Raw genomic sequence first — 23,848 nt, forward strand, 5'->3', positions numbered from 1 at the left:
TTAAACATAAAAGAATAAAGGGCTTCAAAAAGGGCTTAAAAACTGGTAGACATTTTTCTGGGCTAAAACAATTGCTTTACTAGGCATATTATGCAGATTCTAACTAATTATTGGTATTATAATCTTGGGGAACGTTTAGAAAAACGGCAGGCACTGTGTTGGACACCTTTTTCAGATGGGGGCCTTTCTAGTTATAGACAGAGCCTCATTCTGGGACTGTATAGGGGTTAAATGTAAAAACGGCTCCAGTTCCGTTAATTTAAGGGTTAAAGCTCTGAAATTTGGTGTGCAATACTTTTAATGCTTTAAGACACTGTGGTGAATTTTGAACAATTCCTTCATACTTTTTCACATATTCAGTAATAAAGTGTTTTCAGTTTGAAATTTAAAGTGACAGTAACGGTTTTATTTTAAAACGTTTTTTGTGCTTTGTTGACAAGTTTAAGCCTGTTTAACATGTCTGTACCATCAGATAAGCTATGTTCTATATGTATGAAAGCCAATGTGTCTCCCCATTTAAATTTATGTGATAATTGTGCCATAGTGTCCAAACAAAGTAAGGACAGTAATGCAACAGATAATGATATTGCCCAAGATGATTCCTCAAATGAGGGGAGTAAACATGATACTACATCATCCCCTACTGTGTCTACACCAGTTATGCCCACACAGGAGGCCCCTAGTACATCTAGTGCGCCAATACTTATTACCATGCAACAATTAACGGCTGTAATGGATAACTCCATAGCAAATCTTTTATCCAAAATGCCTACTTATCAGAGAAAGCGCGATTGCTCTGTTTTAAACACTGAAGAGCAAGAGGACGCTGATGATAACTGTTCTGACATACCCTCACACCAATCTCAAGGGGCCATGAGGGAGGTTTTGTCTGATGGAGAAATTTCAGATTCAGGAAAAATTTCTCATCAAGCTGAACCTGATGTTGTGACATTTAAATTTAAATTAGAACATCTCCGCGCACTGCTTAAGGAGGTGTTATCTACTCTGGATGATTGTGACAATTTGGTCATTCCAGAGAAATTATGTAAGATGGACAAGTTCCTAGAGGTTCCGGTGCCCCCCGACGCTTTTCCTATACCCAAGCGGGTGGCGGACATAGTAAATAAAGAGTGGGAAAGGCCCGGCATACCTTTTGTTCCCCCCCCTATATTTAAGAAATTATTTCCTATAGTCGACCCCAGAAAGGACTTATGGCAGACAGTCCCCAAGGTCGAGGGGGCGGTTTCTACTCTAAACAAACGCACTACTATTCCTATCGAAGATAGTTGTGCTTTCAAAGATCCTATGGATAAGAAATTAGAGGGTTTGCTTAAAAAGATTTTTGTACAGCAAGGTTACCTTCTACAACCATTTTCATGCATTGTTCCTGTCACTACGGCAGCGTGTTTCTGGTTCGAGGAACTAGAAAAATCGCTCAGTAAAGAATCTTCATATGAGGAGGTTATGGACAGAGTTCAAGCACTTAAATTGGCTAACTCTTTTGTTTTAGATGCCGCTTTGCAATTAGCTAGATTAGCGGCGAAAAATTCAGGGTTTGCTGTCGTGGCGCGCAAAGTGCTTTGGCTAAAGTCTTGGTCAGCGGCTGTGTCTTCCAAGACAAAATTGCTTAACATTCCTTTCAAAGGTAAAACATTATTTGGACCTGATTTGAAAGAGATTATTTCAGACATCACTGGGGGAAAGGGCCACGCCCTCCCACAGGATAGGTCTTTTAAGGCTAATAATAAGCCTAATTTCTTCTGTTATGTGCGATCAGTCCACGGGTCATCATTACTTCTGGGATATAACTCCTCCCCAACAGGAAATGCAAGAGGATTCACCCAGCAGAGCTGATATAGCTCCTCCCCTCTACGTCAGTCCCAGTCATTCTCTTGCACCCAACGGCTTGGCCCCAATTAACAACTCAGGGGTTCATCAGGTTTCAGTCGGACAATATCACGACTGTAGCTTACATCAACCATCAGGGAGGGACAAGAAGCTCCCTAGCAATGATGGAAGTATCAAAGATAATTCGCTGGGCAGAGTCTCACTCTTGCCACCTGTCAGCAATCCACATCCCGGGAGTGGAGAACTGGGAGGCGGATTTCTTGAGTCGCCAGACTTTTCATCCGGGAGAGTGGGAACTTCATCCGGAGATTTTTGCCCAAATACTTCGACGTTGGGGCAAACCAGAGATAGATCTCATGGCGTCTCGCCAGAACGCCAAACTTCCTCACTACGGGTCCAGATCCAGGGATCCGGGAGCGGTTCTGATAGATGCTTTGACAGCACCTTGGAACTTCGGGATGGCTTATGTGTTTCCACCCTTCCCGCTGCTTCCTCGATTGATTGCGAAAATCAAACAAGAGAGAGCATCTGTGATTCTAATAGCGACTGCATGGCCACGCAGGACTTGGTATGCAGATCTAGTGGACATGTCATCCTGTCCACCTTGGTCTCTACCTCTGAGACAGGACCTTCTGATACAGGGTCCATTCAAACATCAAAATCTAACTTCTCTGAAACTGACTGCTTGGAAATTGAACGCTTGATTTTATCAAAGCGTGGTTTTTCTGAGTCGGTTATTGATACCCTGATCCAGGCTAGGAAGCCTGTTACCAGAAAGATTTACCATAAAATATGGCGCAAATACCTATACTGGTGCGAATCCAAACGTTACTCCTGGAGTAAGGTTAGGATCCCTAGGATATTGTCTTTTCTACAAGAAGGTTTAGAAAAGGGTTTATCGGCTAGTTCATTAAAGGGACAGATTTCAGCTCTGTCCATCTTGTTACACAGGCGTCTGTCAGAAAATCCAGACGTCCAGGCCTTTTGTCAAGCTTTAGCTAGGATCAAGCCTGTGTTTAAAGCCGTTGCTCCGCCATGGAGTTTAAACTTAGTTCTTAACGTTTTACAAGGTGTTCCATTTGAACCCCTTCATTCCATTGATATAAAATTGTTATCTTGGAAAGTTCTGTTTTTAATGGCTATTTCCTCGGCTCGAAGAGTCTCTGAGTTATCAGCATTACATTGTGATTCTCCTTATCTGATTTTTCACTCAGATAAGGTAGTTCTGCGTACTAAACCTGGGTTCTTACCTAAGGTAGTTACTAACAGGAATATCAATCAAGAGATTGTTGTTCCATCCTTGTGTCCAAATCCTTCTTCAAAGAAGGAACGTCTTCTACACAATCTGGATGTAGTTCGTGCCCTCAAGTTCTACTTGCAGGCAACTATAAATTTTCGCCAAACTTCTTCCCTGTTTGTCGTTTATTCTGGACAGAGGAGAGGTCAAAAAGCTTCTGCTACCTCTCTCTCTTTCTGGCTTCGTAGCATAATACGTTTAGCCTATGAGACTGCTGGACAGCAGCCTCCTGAAAGAATTACAGCTCACTCCACTAGAGCTGTGGCTTCCACTTGGGCCTTTAAGAATGAGGCCTCTGTTGAACAGATTTGCAAGGCTGCAACTTGGTCTTCGCTTCATACTTTTTCCAAATTTTACAAATTTGACACTTTTGCTTCTTCGGAGGCTATTTTTGGGAGAAAGGTTCTTCAGGCAGTGGTTCCTTCTGTATAATGAGCCTGCCTATCCCTCCCGTCATCCGTGTACTTTTGCTTTGGTATTGGTATCCCAGAAGTAATGATGACCCGTGGACTGATCGCACATAACAGAAGAAAACATAATTTATGCTTACCTGATAAATTCCTTTCTTCTGTTGTGCGATCAGTCCACGGCCCGCCCTGTTTTTTAAGGCAGGTAAATATTTTTTAAATTATACTCCAGTCACCACTTCACCCTTGGTTACTCCTTTCTCGTTGATTCTTGGTCGAATGACTGGGACTGACGTAGAGGGGAGGAGCTATATCAGCTCTGCTGGGTGAATCCTCTTGCATTTCCTGTTGGGGAGGAGTTATATCCCAGAAGTAATGATGACCCGTGGACTGATCGCACAACAGAAGAAAGGAATTTATCAGGTAAGCATAAATTATGTTTTTCGTCCCTTTCGCAGAAACAGACCAGTCTCTAATTCTGTATCCTCTAAGCAAGAGGGTAATACTTCACAACCCAAACCAGCCTGGAAACCAATGCAAGGCTGGAACAAGGGTAAGCAGGCCAAGAAGCCTACCACTGCTACCAAAACAGCATGAAGGGATAGCCCCCGATCCGGGACCGGATCTAGTGGGGGGCAGACTTTCTCTCTTTGCTCAGGCTTGGGCAAGAGATGTTCAGGATCCTTGGGCGCTAGAAATAGTTTCTCAAGGTTATCTCCTGGAATTCAAGGAACTACCCCCAAGGGGAAGGTTCCACAGGTCTCAATTATCTTCAAACCAAATAAAGAGACAGGCATTCTTACATTGTGTAGAAGACCTGTTAAAGATGGGAGTGATACATCCAGTTCCAATAAGAGAACAAGGAATGGGATTTTATTCCAATCTGTTCATAGTTCCCAAAAAAGAGGGAACATTCAGACCAATTTTGGATCTAAAGATCCTAAACAAATTTCTCAGGGTACCATCGTTCAAAATGGAAACTATTTGAACGATCCTACCTACTATCCAGGAAAATCAATTTATGACTACCGTGGATTTAAAGGATGCGTACCTACATATTCCTATCCACAAGGAACATCATCAGTTCCTAAGGTTCGCTTTTCTGGACAAGCATTACCAGTTTATGGCACTTCCATTTGGATTAGCCACTGCTCCAAGGATTTTCACAAAGGTACTAGGGTCCCTTCTAGCGGTTCTAAGACCAAGGGGCATTGCAGTAGTACCTTACTTGGACGACATCCTGATTCAAGCGTCATCCCTGTCAAAAGCAAAGGCTCATACGGACATCTTCCTAGCCTTTCTCAGATCTCACGGATGGAAGGTGAACAAAGAAAAAAGTTCTCTGTCCCCGTCAACAAGAGTTCCCTTCTTGGGAACAATAATAGATTCCTTAGAAATGAGGATTTTTCTGACAGAGGTCAGAAAATCAAAACTTCTAAGCTCTTGTCAAATACTTCATTCTGTTCCTCGTCCTTCCATAGTGCAGTGCATGGAAGTAATAGGATTGATGGTTGCAACAATGGACATAGTTCCTTTTGCACGAATTCATCTAAGACCATTACAACTGTGCATGCTCAGACAGTGGAATGGGGATTATACAGACTTGTCTCCGACGATTCAAGTAGATCAAAAGACCAGAGATTCACTCCGTTGGTGGCTGACCCTGGACAATCTGTCACAGGGAATGAGCTTCCGCAGACCAGAGTGGGTCATTGTCACGACCGACGCCAGCCTAGTGGGCTGGGGCGCGGTCTGGGAATCCCTGAAAGCTCAGGGTCTATGGTCTCGGGAAGAGTCTCTTCTCCCGATAAACATTCTGGAACTGAGAGCGATATTCAATGCTCTCAGAGCTTGGCCTCAACTAGCAAAGGCCAAATTCATAAGGTTTCAGTCAGACAACATGACGACCGTTGCATATATCAATCATCAGGGGGGAACAAGGACTTCCCTGGCGATGAAAGAAGTGACCAAGATAATTCAATGGGCGGAGGATCACTCCTGCCACTTGTCTGCGATCCACATCCCAGGAGTGGAAAATTGGGAAGCGGATTTTCTGAGTCGTCAGACATTCCATCCGGGGGAGTGGGAACTCCATCCGGAAATCTTTGCCCAAATAACTCAATTATGGGGCATTCCAGACATGGATCTGATGGCGTCTCATCAGAACTTCAAGGTTCCTTGCTACGGGTCCAGATCCAGGGATCCCAAGGCGACCCTAGTAGATGCACTAGTAGCACCTTGGACCTTCAACCTAGCTTATGTATTCCCACCGTTTCCTCTCATCCCCAGGCTGGTAGCCAGGATCAATCAGGAGAGGGCCTCGGTGATCTTGATAGCTCCTGCGTGGCCACGCAGGACTTGGTATGCAGACCTGGTGAATATGTCATCGGCTCCACCATGGAAGCTACCTTTGAGACAGGACCTTCTTGTTCAGGGTCCATTCGAACATCCAAATCTGGTTTCCCTCCAACTGACGGCTTGGAGATTGAACGCTTGATTTTATCAAAGCGTGGGTTTTCAGATTCTGAAATAGATACTCTGATTCAGGCTAGAAAGCCTGTAACTAGAAAAATTTACCATAAAATATGGAAAAAATATATCTGTTGGTGTGAATCTAAAGGATTCCCATGGAACAAGATAAAAATTCCTAAGATTCTATCCTTTCTACAAGAAGGTTTGGAGAAAGGATTATCTGCAAGTTCTCTGAAGGGACAGATCTCTGCTTTATCTGTTTTACTTCACAAAAGACTGGCAGCTGTGCCAGATGTTCAAGCATTTGTTCAGGCTCTGGTTAGGATCAAGCCTGTTTACAGACCTTTGACTCCTCCCTGGAGTCTAAATCTAGTTCTTTCAGTTCTTCAAGGGGTTCCGTTTGAACCCTTACATTCCGTAGATATTAAGTTATTATCTTGGAAAGTTTTGTTTTTGGTTGCAATTTCTTCTGCTAGAAGAGTTTCAGAGTTATCTGCTCTGCAGTGTTCTCCGCCCTATCTGGTGTTCCATGCAGATAAGGTGGTTTTGCGTACTAAGCCTGGTTTTCTTCCGAAAGTTGTTTCCAACAAAAATATTAAACAGAAGATAGTTGTACCTTCTTTGTGTCCGAATCCAGTTTCAAAGAAGGAACGTTTGTTACACAATTTGGACGTAGTCCGTGCTCTAAAATTCTATTTAGAGGCTACTAAAGATTTCAGACAAACATCTTCCTTGTTTGTTGTTTATTCTGGTAAAAGGAGAGGTCAAAAAGCGACTTCTACCTCTCTTTCCTTTTGGCTTAAAAGCATTATCCGATTGGCTTATGAGACTGCCGGACGGCAGCCTCCTGAAAGAATCACAGCTCACTCCACTAGGGCTGTGGCTTCCACATGGGCCTTCAAGAACGAGGCTTCTGTTGACCAGATATGTAAGGCAGCGACTTGGTCTTCACTGCACACTTTTGCCAAATTTTACAAATTTGATACTTTTGCTTCCTCGGAGGCTATTTTTGGGAGAAAGGTTTTGCAAGCCGTGGTGCCTTCCATTTAGGTGACCTGATTTGCTCCCTCCCTTCATCCGTGTCCTAAAGCTTTGGTATTGGTTCCCACAAGTAAGGATGACGCCGTGGACCGGACACACCAATGTTGGAGAAAACAGAATTTATGCTTACCTGATAAATTACTTTCTCCAACGGTGTGTCCGGTCCACGGCCCGCCCTGGTTTTTTAATCAGGTCTGATGAATTATTTTCTCTAACTACAGTCACCACGGTATCATATGGTTTCTCCTATATATATTTCCTCCTGTCCGTCGGTCGAATGACTGGGGTGGGCGGAGCCTAGGAGGGATCATGTGACCAGCTTTGCTGGGACTCTTTGCCATTTCCTGTTGGGGAAGAGAATATCCCACAAGTAAGGATGACGCCGTGGACCGGACACACCGTTGGAGAAAGTAATTTATCAGGTAAGCATAAATTCTGTTTTTTAGTTTAAGGCAGGTTAGGTTTTATTTTACAGGTAAGTTTGTATTTATTTTAACTAGGTAGCTAGTAAATAGTTAATAACTATTTATTAACTAGTCTACCTAGTTAAAATAAATACAAACTTAGCTGTGAAATAAAAATAAAACCTAAGATAGCTACAATTTAACTATTAGTTATATTGTAGCTAGCTTAGCGTTTTTTTTACAGGTAAGTTTATATTTAGTTTTAAATAGGAATTATTTAGGTAATAATTCTAAGGTTTATTTAGACTTATTTTCATTATATTTAATTTAGGGGGTGTTAGGGTTAGGCTTAGGGTTACATTATGGTTAGGGTTAGAGGTTAATATATTTATGTAGTGATGTGGGAAGCCAGAGGTTTAGGAGTTAATAGTTTAATTTAGTATATTTTGCTGTTGGGGGCTTGCGGTTTAGTGGTTAATAGGTTTATTATAGCGGCGGTGTGGGCGGACGGCAGATTAGGGGTTAATAATCTTTAAATAGTGTTTGCGATGCGGGAGGGCTGCGGTTTAGGGGTTAATAGGTTTATCATAGTGGCGACGATGTCGGGCAACGGTGGAATAGGGGTTAATATGTTTTTTAAGTGGCAGCGATGTCCAGAGCGGCAGATTAGGGGTTAATAATTTTATTATAGTGTTTGCGATGCGGGAGGGCTTTGGTTTAGGAGTTAATAGTTAGTTTATGGGTGTAAGTGTACTTTGTGACAGTTTAGTTATGAGTTTTATGGTACAGCTTTGTAGCATAAAACTCATAACTAGTGACTTTAGATGGCAGTACGGATCTTGTCATTTTAGGCTGTACCGCTCACTTTCTGGCCTCACAACTCGTAATACCAGCACCAACATCAAACTCGTAATACCGGCACCAACATCAAACTCGTAATACCGGCACCAACATCAAACTCGTAATACCGGCACCAACATCAAACTCGTAATACCGGCACCAACATCAAACTCGTAAAACCGGCACCAACATCTGGAGGTTAGATATCACGACTGCGCTAAATCCCTTTCCCCATAGACTACTATGGGGCTCTTTTTTCACTTGAACCCAAACCCAAAGGTTAGACCAACTGTGCTAAAGCCACAGATGCATTGGGAAAACTTTAAATACATATTTTCTTCAAGAAAATGCTCTCTCTCTCTCTCTCTCTCTCTCTCTCTCTCTCTCTCTCTCTCTCTCTCTCTCTCTCTCTCTCTCTATCTATCTATATATATATATATATATATATATATATATATATATGCACAAACATATTTAGACATAACTGCAAAAATGCACATGTATACATAGACACATACAAATATTTTTATATACAGTATATATTATTTTTTGAGCCCTTCCCAGTCAAGCACCTTCACATGTACCATATTCTTCTTAACACTTTTACAACATTTATTTCAATATTAAATATATTTTTTATTAAATATGTGTATATATGAGTGTAATATTTTATTTTACTATATACTTTACATATGTTTTGTGAAACTTTTATTCTAGCCCTAACACTTTACTTCAGGTTTCAGGTTGTGCTAATTCTTGTCATTCTATTTTGTTTTTTACAAACCATAACTTTCAAATTGTTATATGAGCCACATTTAGCGCAGTCGCAATATCCATTCAAAGTATAGGGCAAACACTATACAATGCAGATTGCAAGGTATGGTTCCCTTATTAACTGTTTCACTGCTGGGCTGCACACAAAACTGGCATTTAAATAAACTATAATTGTTTGAAGTGGCAGAGACATTGGGCAACATTACATATGCGGCGTCGCCCGCAAAAACCGGCATCTCCGGTTTTTAGTTGATTATTGCTATCACATAAACAGCGCCGCACATAAATGCGATGCATATATTTCTCACCCGTCGCCCGCAAATTTTATTCCCATAAGCTAACATAGAACCATGTCACAAATCCCCCACTGTGATAACTAATAAAGTATACTAACCCATAATCCGCCAACCCCCACATCGCAATATGCCTAATTAAATAATTAACCCCAATACGCCAACCCCCCACATCGTAATCTACCTATTAACCCCTAATCCGCCAACCCCCACATTGCAAAGTATCTTATAAACATATTAACCCCTAATCCGTCAAACACAGACAGCACAATAAACCTAATAAATCTATTAACCCCAAATACCCCAAACCCCCACAACACAATAAACCTAATAAATCTATTAACCCCTAAACCACCAAATCCCTAAAACGCAAATAACTAATTAAATTACTAAGCCCCCTAACCTAACACCCCCTAAATTAACCCCAATTACCTAACATTAAAAAATACTAAATTACAATTAAAATAAAAAAACAAGTGCCCAATAAATCCCTAATTCAAAAATAACCGAACCCCCAAAAAATAAAATAAAGTCCTAAGTCAAACCCCCAAATAAGTACCCACCATTCCTGAAGTCTTCTTCCAAGCAGTGAAGTCTTCTTTCAAGTGGCGATATCTTTTTCCATCGCGGCGACCTCTTCTATATTCATCCAGGTGACCGTGGAACAGAAGACCGGCGACCACGGGCCATTGAGCGTGGAGATCCTCTTCTTAAGATCACTGCCGCATACTGAGGATTGAATTCAAGGTACCCATTTAAATATGGGGTACCTTGCATTCCTATTGGCTGACATTTTCAAATCAGCCAATAGGATGAGAGCTAATGAAATCCTATTGGCTGATTTGCAGCTTGGAAGAAGATGTCGGCCTCTTGGAAAAAGACTTCACTGCCTGAAACAAAACTTCACCGCCGGACTTCAGGAACCGTGAGTACCTATTTGGGGGTTAGACATATGCTTATTTTTTATTTATTTTTATTTTTTTAGATTAGGGATTTCATGGGCACTGAGCTGAATGCCATTTTAAGGGCAATAAAAGAGCTGAATGCCCTTTTAAGGGCAATGTCCATACAAATGCCCCTTTAGGGGCAATGGGTAGTTTAGGTTTATTAGTGTTAGGTTTTTTTGGGGGGGGGTTGGTGGGGGGGGCTTTTACTGTTAGGGGGGACTTAGTATTTGTTAGAGGTAAAAGAGCTGTTTAACTTAGGGCAATGCCCTACAAAAGGCCCTTTTAAGGGCTATTGGTAGTTTAGGGGTGTTTTTATTTTTGGAGGGCTTTTTTATTTTCATAGGGATTAGGTTTATTTTTTTATAAATTTGGTTTATTATTTTCTGTAATGTTAGACTTTTTTATTTTTTGTAATTTTAGATTAATTTAAACTTAGTTTTTTTTATTTTTAAAGTATTGTTAGGTTTTTTATTTTAATTGTAATTTAGTATTTTTTTATTTGAAGTAATCGGGGTTAATTTAGGGGTGTTAGGTTAGGGGGCTTAGTAATTAAATTAGTTATTTGCGTTGTGTGGGGTTGGCGGTTTAGGGTTAATAAGGTTTAATGCGTTGTGGGGGGTTGGCCGTTTAGGGGTTAATAGTGTTGATAGGTACTGCATTGTGGGGGGTTGGCGGATTAGGGGTTAATAGTTTTATTAGGTAGATTGCGATTTGAGTGAATGGCGGATTAGGGGTTAATAGTTTTATTAGGTTTGCGATGTGGGGGTTGGCAGATTAGGGGTTAATAGTATTATTAGGTAGTTGGCGTTGTGGGTGAATGGCGGAATATGGGTTAATACATTTATTAGTTAGATTGCTATGTGGGGGATGGTGGTTTAGGGGTCAATAGTTTAGTTATATTGCGATGTAGGGGGTTAGCGGATTAGGGGTTAATACATTTATTATTAGTTCCGATATGGGGGTGATGGCAGATATAGGGGTTTTACGTGTTATTTTTGGGAGGCGGGTTAGTCTTTTACAGGAGATTTGACATTTTTTTTATTTTCTTAGGCACTGGCAGTTTCTAAAGTGTCGTTACTAGCGATTCCAGAAATTTGTATTTACTGTACGCACATTTCTGGACATCGCTAGTTTATCTGACTTATAGCAGTTTATGAACTGCTGGCAAGGTTTATTGGATTCCCTGATGTGCACAGGGAAATTATGGGCGACACAGATTTCAGCAGTTATGCTGAAGCTTGAGCTGCATATGTAATCTTGCCCAACGTTATCTAAAAACTCATATCTGGTTAACGTTCATCATATTCATATCTTGTTGAGTCCACCACTAATTTCTATTTTATTATTGTGTCTGAATTAGTAAAGCTGTCTCTTTCTATGGTATAATTAAGCTCTTAGTGCAGCAAGAGCATTTTAGTAACATGGCTTCCTGTAAAATAAACATCTACATATCAGCTAAGTGATATCTATTTAGTTTATTTATTTATAGAAAAATAACTTGAATCCACTGGCTCCTTAAAGAGATAGAAACACCATTTTTTTCTTTCATGATTTAGATAGCACATACAAAAAATTTTTAAGTTTTAGAATTGCTTCTATTATCAAATTTGCTTTATTCTCATGGGCTGAGAATACATAAGTAGGTGTGCACATATCTAATGCTCAATGGCAGTATAACTGATAATAAGATTGTTGCAATAATGCTCTTGAGCACTAGATGGCAGCAGCCCTTGTACAATGTGCCATATAGTGCTCTTCTAGACCAGTGTTTTTCAACTCTATTCCTTAGGGCACACCAGTGGGCTAGTTTTTTATGACAGCTGTACAAAGCATAGGTGGAATAATCAGTTGATGGGTGAGAATTGGTTAGTAACCATGGTTACTGATCAGCTAATTATTTCTCCTAGTTCACATATCATGAAAATTTGAACCCTTGGTGTGCACTGACTACTGGAGTTAAAAAAAACACTTTTCTTGGGGGCGTGTCCAAGCTGAGGCCATGATCAGACGCATAATGGAGAAGCTCCTCAAGATTTTCGAATATTCTACAGATTATCTTCTCACTAATCAGCCATCCTAATGTACAACTTATGAAAACTAAGGAGGAGATGATATGAAGTAGAAAGATATCTTCATTTTTATGAGTGTATCAACAGGAGACATATAGGACCGGCTGAAAGTGAAGGCCGCAACATCGTTACACATTCATTTACCCCCCCTCGGTTCCTACAGTAACCGAGTAACGCAGTATTAACCTGCTTCTATTCTCAGCATTCAGTCTTTTGGCTGATTCATTATGGAGGAGTACTATGCAACTATACACAATCTATTGGCAGAAATTGACATCAAGGCAGAGAAGGGATTTCACAACCTCATGGCCGTTGTTAAAGAGAGCCACGCAGAGGAAGGAGCCGATAATTTTGATCCTCAGGAGGCAGACACACCTACATCACGATCAAACTTACCGATTACAAGGCAGATATCGGAACCTCATCCTAAGACCTTGCATTTGGTCTTGACCGGCGCAAGTCGGAAGGCCACCACAGATGACTCAGCCCAGTCTAACCAACTTACCTCAGATTCAGCGGTAACCTTCAACGTGAGGCCCGTGTCTATCTTCTTGTATGGGGAACCTGGTTGTGGGGGTGCGGCCGGCTCCCGCGACTGGATGTGGGATAATACCCACGATCCTCATCACCCTGGGAGATATGTTGTAATGGAGATAAGACAGGGGAGATTTTTGAACTTCTGCAAAGGTACTTTTCTCTTGCTGGGCGAGTCAGCTTTATTACAGTATTGGAAGGACTTAGTCACACACCAGGGTTCAACAGTTAAGATTCGTTCCGGAGTTGGCTAATGGAAGATGAACGATCACAATAGCACTCAGAACTGCACTATGTCAGGCATATTTTCCTTTTTTTTAAGTACTCACGAGACGCCATTTGTTCATTTAAAGAGGCAAAAGCAAGTAATATATATTAATGGTATTTGATATGCTTATCTTGGTATTACGTCTGTAATAGTTTATTTCTAATGTATAGTTAGCTCTGTGTATTATTACTTATTGTTTGCATAGTCCATATAAATTAGAGCTGTGACATAGCATGTGCACACTAAGGTTTTTTCCTCATGGTTAGGTTGTACAAACGGATAAATTATTTTGAAATTCACTGAAGGCATAACCTCTAACTGAAACTAGAATGTATATATTTTTTCTCTAACATACTGGGTCAAATATTCAATAGTTCTCCAGAAGGTTTATCCGGTAATAATATATAATATAGATGTCATTTATCTAGATGTGTTCCTCACCTATTATGCCTTTCCCTATGCTAAGATTCAGCTAGCTTATGAATGAACAAGCTAGGCTGTCTTATATGCTAATGCACTTTGTTTAATCCCTGGTTTATTCAAACACAGAGAGATATATTGGTAATGATGTTTAAATTCTTATAATATTAGGACCTCTTAGCGAATGTTTATTTGGACACCATACAAGGGTGACACAACATGTTAATTAGTAGGAGCTGTAACTAGTTCACTATCTCAAGAGGGAACCTAATTCTCATATTTACTTATTCCTCCCACACCTACCTTCTTTGCCATTTTTATCAAGTTAATTTAAACTAGGTAGCCTAAACTTGTATGCATTTACTCCTTCTCTCCAACAGTCTTAATCTCCATTTGTCATTGTATGTCATTCTTCTATGTCATGAGAATAGTATTATCTTCCTATACCAATATCAGCATTATCAGTAGTCAAGACCTTCTCTCCTATATTCTCTTGTCAGTAGCATCTAGAAGGTCATATTATATATAAGTCATTATCCCTATATTAAATAATAAATACATATTTATATTACATTTAGTCTATCATACTATAGGATGTAAGTGGCTATATATCACTCTAGCTCCCTGCAGTTATACAAGCTATTAGGTATAGGCTCAGAAGTGACCTATAGAAAAGTCGGGAGTTATACAAAGTCTAAAAAAATAAAAAATGAGGTTTCATTGCCATATGTTTAAGTAGAAAGTCAGTTGTTATTGCTTAGACTGATTTTGTTTTGTTTTGTTTTATAGATGTTTAACCCTGCAATTGTCATATATGAGTGGTTATATGTCACCCTAATTCCCTGCAGTGATATAAGTTATTAGGTATAGGCCCAGAAGTGACCTATAGAAAAGTTGGGAGTTATACAAAGTCAAAAAAAATAAAAAAATTGGGGTTTCATTACCATATGTTTAAGTAGAAAGTCAGTTGTTCTTGCTTAGATTGATTTTATTTTGTTTGTTTTTTCTATGGATGTGTAACCCTGCAATTGTTATGTATGTGAAGAAACATATAATATGACATATTGTAATATATATATAAAACCTCAATAAAAATCTTTGATTTTAAAAAAAAACAAAAAAAAAAAAAAAACACTTTTCTTGACACTCCTGAGCCTACCTATCTGCTTTTCAACAAAGGATACCAAAAGAAAGAAAATAAAGTATGCAAGTTTAAAAAAAAATCCAATTTACTAATAGCCGAATCATGAAAAAAAGTGTTGGGTTTCATATACCTTTAAGACCATCAATAAGCATGTAACAAATATATAAATCACTATTGTGTTATAATGCTAAGATGCGTTTTAACCAATAACAGTAAACTTGGTGTAATTTTCTTTGAATAATTTTTCTCTTTTTTTTATGCACAGAAAATAATGAAGCGCCTTATTAAAAGATATGTGTTAAAAGCTCAGATAGACAAGGAGAGCGACGAGGTCAATGAAGGTGGGTGTAAATCTTTCTGCATAATAAAATAGCAGCAGAAAATGTCAAAAGTCCATTACTTTGCATAAATGCATCTTGTTATACAGTGAGAATATTGATTATGAGTTTATGAGAATGCGAATGGGCCGGTTGAACTTAACAACTCCTTTGACTTTTGAAGTTATTTTTATTCATTTATATCAAAATAAAGTTTCTGAGAACCAAGACAATGTACTGCAATTGACCCCAAGTCATGGCAAATTGTTAAATATACAAGCTACGAGAATCATGTTAAAAAAGAAAAATCATGCATCAATAAAAATGTATAATGGCTGAATTTCTATTAAAATGTTACATTCTTAAAATATAAAGAATACCAAACTTAAAGGGATATTAAACAGTGCTCATTTAGTATATATATATATATATATATATATATATATATACAGTATATATATATATATATATATATATATATATATATATACAGTATATATATATATATATATATATATATATATATATATATATATATATATATATATATATATATATATATATATATATATATATATATATATATATATATATATATACAGGGAGTGCAGAATAATTAGGCAAGTTGTATTTTTGAGGATTAATTTTATTATTGAACAACACCCATGTTCTCAATGAACCCAAAAAACTCATTAATATCAAAGCTGAATAGTTTTGGAAGTAGTTTTTAGTTTGTTTTTAGTTATAGCTATTTTAGGGGGATATCTGTGTGTGCAGGTGACTATTACTGTGCATAATTATTAGGCAACTTAACAAAAAACAAATATATACCCATTTCAATTATTTATTTTTACCAGTGAAACCAATATAACATCTCAACATTCACAAATATAAATTTCTGACATTCAAAAACAAAACATAAACAAATCAGTGACCAATATAGCCACCTTTCTTTGCAAGGACACTCAAAAGCCTGCCATCCATGGATTCTGTCAGTGTTTTGATCTGTTCACCATCAACATTGCGTGCAGCAGCAACCACAGCCTCCCAGACACTGTTCAGAGAGGTGTACTGTTTTCCCTCCTTGTAAATCTCACATTTGATGATGGACCACAGGTTCTCAATGGGGTTCAGATCAGGTGAACAAGGAGGCCATGTCATTAGATTTTCTTCTTTTATACCCTTTCTTGCCAGCCACGCTGTGGAGTACTTGGACGCGTGTGATGGAGCATTGTCCTGCATGAAAATCATGTTTTTCTTGAAGGATGCAGACTTCTTCCTGTACCACTGTTTGAAGAAGGTGTCTTCCAGAAACTGGCAGTAGGACTGGGAGTTGAGCTTGACCCCATCCTCCCCCCGAAAAGGCCCCACAAGCTCATCTTTGATGATACCAGCCCAAACCAGTACTCCACCTCCACCTTGCTGACGTCTGAGTCGGACTGGAGCTCTCTGCCCTTTACCAATCCAGCCACGGGCCCATCCATCTGGCCCATCAAGACTCACTCTCATTTCATCAGTCCATAAAACCTTAGAAAAATCAGTCTTGAGATATTTCTTGGCCCAGTCTTGACGTTTCAGCTTGTGTGTCTTGTTCAGTGGTGGTCGTCTTTCAGCCTTTCTTACCTTGGCCATGTCTCTGAGTATTGCACACCTTGTGCTTTTGGGCACTCCAGTGATGTTGCAGCTCTGAAATATGGCCAAACTGGTGGCAAGTGGCATCTTGGCAGCTGCACGCTTGACTTTTCTCAGTTCATGGGCAGTTATTTTGCGCCTTGGTTTTTCCACACGCTTCTTGCGACCCTGTTGACTATTTTGAATGAAACGCTTGATTGTTCGATGATCACGCTTCAGAAGCTTTGCAATTTTAAGAGTGCTGCATCCCTCTGCAAGATATCTCACTATTTTTGACTTTTCTGAGCCTGTCAAGTCCTTCTTTTGACCCATTTTGCCAAAGGAAAGGAAGTTGCCTAATAATTATGCACACCTGATATAGGGTGTTGATGTCATTAGACCACACCCCTTCTCATTACAGAGATGCACATCACCTAATATGCTTAATTGGTAGTAGGCTTTCGAGCCTATACAGCTTGGAGTAAGACAACATGCATAAAGAGGATGATGTGGTCAAAATACTCATTTGCCTAATAATTCTGCACTCCCTGTATATAGATATATATATAGATATATATTACTAAAATAATTTGTTTTCTTGATAAATGAGTACTTAGAAATTATCAGTGTAGCTACAGCCTGAAGCTAGATAATTGAGCAGACATGCTGAGAACGTAAGTCGCATAGGGAGCGTGAGCAAGAACGGACTTCCTGCCTCTCTATCATTTACTCAATTGAACACCAGCTCATGTTACTCTGGAAGATTTATGACATCCAGCTAGATTTGCCTTCTTGTAGCGACCCCAAGCCTCCTTGTGTGGCTGTGACATGAAGTAATGGACACTGTACATATGAAGTTAAAAAAAGAAATAAAAAGTAAAATCTTTTTAAAATGATGAATAATACATAATGCAATGAATTCTATATAAGCTAATGCTTCGTGCTTTTCTATTACAATAATGAAACATTTAATATCCTTTTAAATCATTGTAGTGAATTTTAATGTTACATTTATTCACCCCCCTTGATCATTAAGTTAATGTTTAATAGTAATTTACATTGCTATTTGATTGGAAATGTATTAACCTAGCCAAGTTTCTAAATTTAGTGATACTTTATTCTAATGTGAGAACTAGTCTTAAAGGGACATAATACTCATATGCTAAATCACTTCAAACTGATGCAGTATAACTGTAAAAAGCTGACAGGAAAATATCACCTGAGTATCTCTATGTAAAAAAGGAATATATTTTACCTCACAATCTCCTCAGCTCAGCAGAGTAAGTTCTGTGTAAAAAGTTATACTCAGCTGCTCCCAGCTGCAGGTAAAAATAAAAAAAAAATGAAGAAATGAACAGCAGCCAATCAGCATCAGTAGTGCTGAGGTCATGAACTCTTACTGTGATCTCATGAGATTTGACTTAACTCTCATGAGATTTCATAGTAAGCTTCCTTTACCTGATTGGTGAAATAATATGAGAGTTCACGAGGCTCATCCCCTCAGCTGTCCTAGGACAGACACACTAAAATGCTGCTTAGAAATCCTTTACAATGGGATGTGGCTACTGAGGAACTTTTGAGGTAAAATATCTTTCTTTTTTACATAGAGATGTTCAGGAGATATTTTCTAGTCAGCTTTTTGCAGCTATGCTGCATCACTTTCAAGTGTTTAAACTTTTGGGTATCATGGCCCTTTAAGTAAGTACTTATTTTCAAACTAAAAGATAGATCACAATCATTTAAAAAAGTTTTACAAAACCTTTTCTAATGGATTACAGAATGACAAAATATTTGCAATGTAAGTAGTTAAATAAGTGAATAATTTTCACTGATTTTTCTTCTCAGGCATAGGAAGGTGTGTTCTCTCCACTAATACAATGGGAATGATGGGCTTATGGCAGCAGGATTGGTTATGCTAGTATCAAATTGTTTTACACAATACATACAAAAATGTGTTCAATTGCTACCATTTAATATTTACAGTATAAAAATTATAAATATGTACCCTGGTTCCTCTTTAAATCAAATACATATTTTGCCTTTTTAAAAATTATAAATATAATTTTGCTTTAAGGCTTAGGTAAAAAAGAACAATTTAAAATTTTCATGAAGCACTTTTTTTGTTGTTGTGATGTTACCTATATAAACTTCTTAGTCCACAATATTTTGAATTATACTATTAAATTAAACTATAATAGATATAGTGGTATCTTAAGTTTATTAACAATATACAGTATATGGTCTTTACATGAATATCAGCACCTATGGAAAGCTTCTTAAAATGTTAGGAACCCATTGCCTTCTCTCTATAATCAGAAAAAACTCCATTGTATTTTATTTAAATATCCTGCACACTTTAGATCATAGACTATTAACTAATATAGGAACAGGAAATAAATCTTTTGCTCCACTATAAATTGCAAAAAATATTTTTTGTATGTGTGTTTTTGTGTATATATATATATATATATATATATAAAATACAAAAAAGTCCCAGAGCTCCGCACTCACTGTAATAAATAAGCAGTATATGCCCGGGGTGCATCCAAAATGAATATGTATATAAGAAAAGGAGACGCACTCGCCGGGTCTTAATAAATGATGTATTTAATCCACCAGTGACGTTTCGGGGTTACTACAGTTACTTCAGTGGAAAATTATCCTTATAGTACATCAAGAAAACAGTGTTCCAAGGACAATTCTAAGTAGAGTTCTATATGACAACAATCTAGTACACAGCACTAGTTTAAACATCATTGAGAAAGCGCCATAGAGGCATGAAACGCATCAGATTACATAGGAATCATTCCGTTTGTACCTACACTCCTCGTAACATGTCCTGCGAATTGTACGTTTTAATGGATTCAATAAATATGAACTTTTAACTGTTTACACTAGTGCTGTGTACTAGATTGTTGTCATATCAAACTTTACTTGGAATTGTCTTTGGAACACTGTTTTCTTTCTTTCTTTCTTTATTTATATATATATATATATATATATATATATATATATATATATATATATATATATATATATATATATATATATATATATATATATATATATATATATAAGAGAATTAGATGCAGTGTATTCAGATGTCGAATAATGCAAAAAAAAAGTTAATTTTCATTTTTATACAACATAACACTAATGTTTTAGCTTAGCAAGAGTTCCAAAATCAATATTTGGTGGAATAACCCTGATTTTCAATCACAACTTTCGTGCATCTCGGCATGCTCTCCACCAATCTTTCACATTGCTGTTGGGTGACTTTCTGCCACTCTTGGTGCAAAAATGCACCCTGTTGACTATTTTGAATGAAACGCTTGATTGTTCGATGATCACGCTTCAGAAGCTTTGCAATTTTAAGAGTGCTGCATCCCTCTGCAAGATATCTCACTATTTTTGACTTTTCTGAGCCTGTCAAGTCCTTCTTTTGACCCATTTTGCCAAAGGAAAGGAAGTTGCCTAATTATTATGCACACCTGATATAGAGTGTTGATGTCATTAGACCACACCCCTTCTCATTACAGAGATGCACATCACCTAATATGCTTAATTGGTAGTAGGCTTTCGAGCCTATACAGCTTGGAGTAAGACAACATGCATAAAGAGGATGATGTGGTCAAAATACTCATTTGCCTAATAATTCTGCACTCCCTGTATATAGATATATATATAGATATATATTACTAAAATAATTTGTTTTCTTGATAAATGAGTACTTAGAAATTATCAGTGTAGCTACAGCCTGAAGCTAGATAATTGAGCAGACATGCTGAGAACGTAAGTCGCATAGGGAGCGTGAGCAAGAACGGACTTCCTGCCTCTCTATCATTTACTCAATTGAACACCAGCTCATGTTACTCTGGAAGATTTATGACATCAATTCGCAGTAACATGTCCTGCGAATTGTAAGTTTTAATGGATTCAATAAATATGAACTTTTAACTGTTTACACTAGTGCTGTGTACTAGATTGTTGTCATATCAAACTTTACTTGGAATTGTCTTTGGAACACTGTTTTCTTTCTTTATTTATATATATATATATATATATATATATATATATATATATATATATATATATATATATATATATATATATAAGAGAATTAGATGCAGTGTATTCAGATGTCGAATAATGCAAAAAAAAAGTTAATTTTCATTTTTATACAACATAACACTAATGTTTTAGCTTAGCAAGAGTTCCAAAATCAATATTTGGTGGAATAACCCTGATTTTCAATCACAACTTTCGTGCATCTCGGCATGCTCTCCACCAATCTTTCACATTGCTGTTGGGTGACTTTCTGCCACTCTTGGTGCAAAAATGCAAGCAGTTCGACTTTGTTTAATGGCTTGTTACCATCCATCTTCTTCTTGATCACATCCCAGAGATTTTCAATGGGGTTCAAGTCTGGATATTGGACTGGCCTTGACAGGGTCTTGATCTGGTGGTCCTTCATCCACACCTAGATTTACCTTGCTATGTGGCATGCAGAAAAAAAAAAAACAATCCCAGAGTTTGGGAACATTGTCAGAGCAGAAAGAAGCAAAGTTTCTTCCATTTAACTCATCAGAGAAGATGATATGGAATTGGGCAGATTTATCTTTGTGAAGGATGCATGAATCATGTTATGTACAAAGTTATCCTGGAAGAAAGTGTGCTTTTTAAAATAAAAATAAGAATAAGAATGAACAAAATATTAAAACTAATAAAACTGTTTATTTGATCAATTCCAATGAGTCAATTTAAATAATAAATTCTAATATTTAAGATGATGGATTCTTCCATATCAAATCCTTGATGAAAACATGATTTTCGAATAAATGCCTCTAAAAGAAGAAAGTCAACAATAGTTTAACACCATTGAGGAAATATTTATATATAGATATATATGGAAATGTATTGATGTAGGAGGGCACTCACATGACTTATATTGAAGCAAAGAACAGTGAAATTTTATTTCCAAATTTGTTTCACATTAGCTTGAATGTCAATGTTTTGACCCATATGTGGGCCTTCTTAGAGACAATTATGATCAGGTAACTAATAGCTCTCAGCCACATATCCTGCAGGTTTAGTATCTCTCCACTGACAGATACTAAACCTGCAGGACATGTGGCTAAGAGCTATTAGTTACCTGATCATAATTGTCTTGAAGAAGGCCCACATATGGGTCGAAACGTCAACATTTAAACTAATGTGAAACAAATTTGGAAATACAATTGCACTGTTCTTTGCTTCAATATAAGTCCTGTGAGTGCCCTCCTACATCAATACATTTATACATATTAACAAGAGGATAGCACCCGGGCAGTGATTACACCTGTGTGGAAGGAGTGCTGGGCTACCGGCTATTCATTGTATGTATGTATGTCCCTGTGATTTACTAATCATGTGAAGAGGAGCCTAATTAGCTCTGAGATGTGTGCACACCTATATTAATCAGTATTCCCCGTTAAAAGTAACAATATAATTTGATGCATTCCATACAGAGGGCATGAAAATTCACTAAGGGTTGACGAATGCATTACCTCTTTGGGTCCCCTCCATTTTCTGCTAAGAGTCTTGCTCACACATTCCTGTCCCTCCTTGTGACTTGAGAGTGTAGTTTATGACTGACACCCCAAAGTTTTGTTGTCTACCCACAATGGAAATGGGCACACATCCTCCCAAGTCTCCTTTTAAAAGTGTATAATACTTCCTATTTCCTGTTCCATTATGCATAAGTCCATCATATTGTTTATAGGCAAAGGGGGGGGGGTTCCATTTAAGCAAACAAAGTATATATATATATATATATATATATTTTTTTTTTTTTTTTTTTTTTTTTCTTCAATTAATATATGGATACAATGTTCAGGAAACCAACTACTACAATAAACACTATTGTAGACTTTGTTATTTTTGAGGCACATTTTTAAAAATCATATTTTCATCAAGGATTTGATATGGAACAATCCATACATTTAAATAACATGCTATATCCTTTAACTGGACTAATTTGAGTTAATTAGATAAACAGTTTAAATCATTTATTCATTCCTATTCTTATCTTTATTTTACATTATATATCACTTTATTGCATTTATATTATCTAGTGATTGATGTACATATTTATTTTTATTTATAAAAAATATGGATAGTTCATTTCGAACTCATTGTTAGCATACACATTTCTTTGTTTTAATATTTTGTTTCTCTGAACCCTTTTCAGGGGAATTAAAGGAAATCAAACAAGACATCTCAAGTCTTCGATATGAACTTCTTGAAGAAAAATCTCACAACACAGAGGATCTTGCAGAACTAATTCGAAAACTTGGAGAGAGATTATCAATTGAACCAAAACATCAATAGTACAACAAATATCTGTCATTCAAAACATAATATGATTATACGTAACTATCCCTTTATATCTCTGCTTACCTTAACCAAGAGCTTAGTGAATGCATTTTTATATTTAATGACAGGAATACGATGCCTTAAAATTTTGGTTTGCATATGAAACTAAAGAGTTAATAAATATCCTCACTATCTTCTTTGTTTATGTAGAAACATTTTACTATATGCAGTTATTACAAACCGGAAGTTTTACTAATCGTACAAGAGTTCTGTACTCAAGGCACATGTGTTATTCTTTATCATGGGTGACAGCCAGTGGTCTATTTTAGCAAATGAGTTTAGCAATCAACAGCTTTCTGCATAAACAAGAGCCAGCAATGATTTCAATGTATTAACATTTTTATCTAGGTTATTTTAAAGGTGCTACACTGAATTTAAATTTAAATGTTCCAACATGCAAAATAAAAATGTACAAAGGAGAAAATAAATACACAGATACTTAAAGGAACACAGAAGTCAAAATGAAATATTCATGATTTAGATGGAAAGTATTTTGAAATTGTACACTCTAAGGTACTTCTGTTATCAAATGTTTGTTGTCTGTTGATATCCTTTGCTGAAACTTGAAGAATGAGAGAATATGGAGGAGTGTGCGCACATTTTGAGCATTTCATTTTTAAAATATACACTGCTATCATAGCGCTCAATACGCTTGAACATTTCTGAGTTTTACTCAGGAGGGTATCTTGAAAAGGATCAATATTTAATTAAAACAAACCAAGTTATTTTTTTTTAATATTATGCTCCA

At 37.4% G+C, this 23,848-nt stretch overlaps 1 protein-coding gene across 1 annotated transcript in view; it reads left to right on the forward strand.

Moving 5' to 3' along the window:
- The window catches only part of TRPC6 (transient receptor potential cation channel subfamily C member 6), a 599,576-nt gene extending 576,341 nt beyond the window's left edge, over positions 1-23,235 (forward strand). Inside the window, exons 11-12 of the mRNA XM_053708587.1 lie at positions 15,024-15,099; positions 22,916-23,235. Of these exons, the coding sequence (XP_053564562.1) occupies positions 15,024-15,099; positions 22,916-23,055 (216 nt within the window). The 3' untranslated portion in view covers positions 23,056-23,235. The remainder of the gene's footprint in view (positions 1-15,023; positions 15,100-22,915) is intronic.
- The last annotated feature ends 613 nt before the right edge of the window (positions 23,236-23,848 follow it).

The sequence above is a fragment of the Bombina bombina genome, chromosome 3 (assembly GCF_027579735.1).
Source record: "Bombina bombina isolate aBomBom1 chromosome 3, aBomBom1.pri, whole genome shotgun sequence".
NCBI classification, from domain to species: Eukaryota; Metazoa; Chordata; class Amphibia; order Anura; family Bombinatoridae; genus Bombina; species Bombina bombina.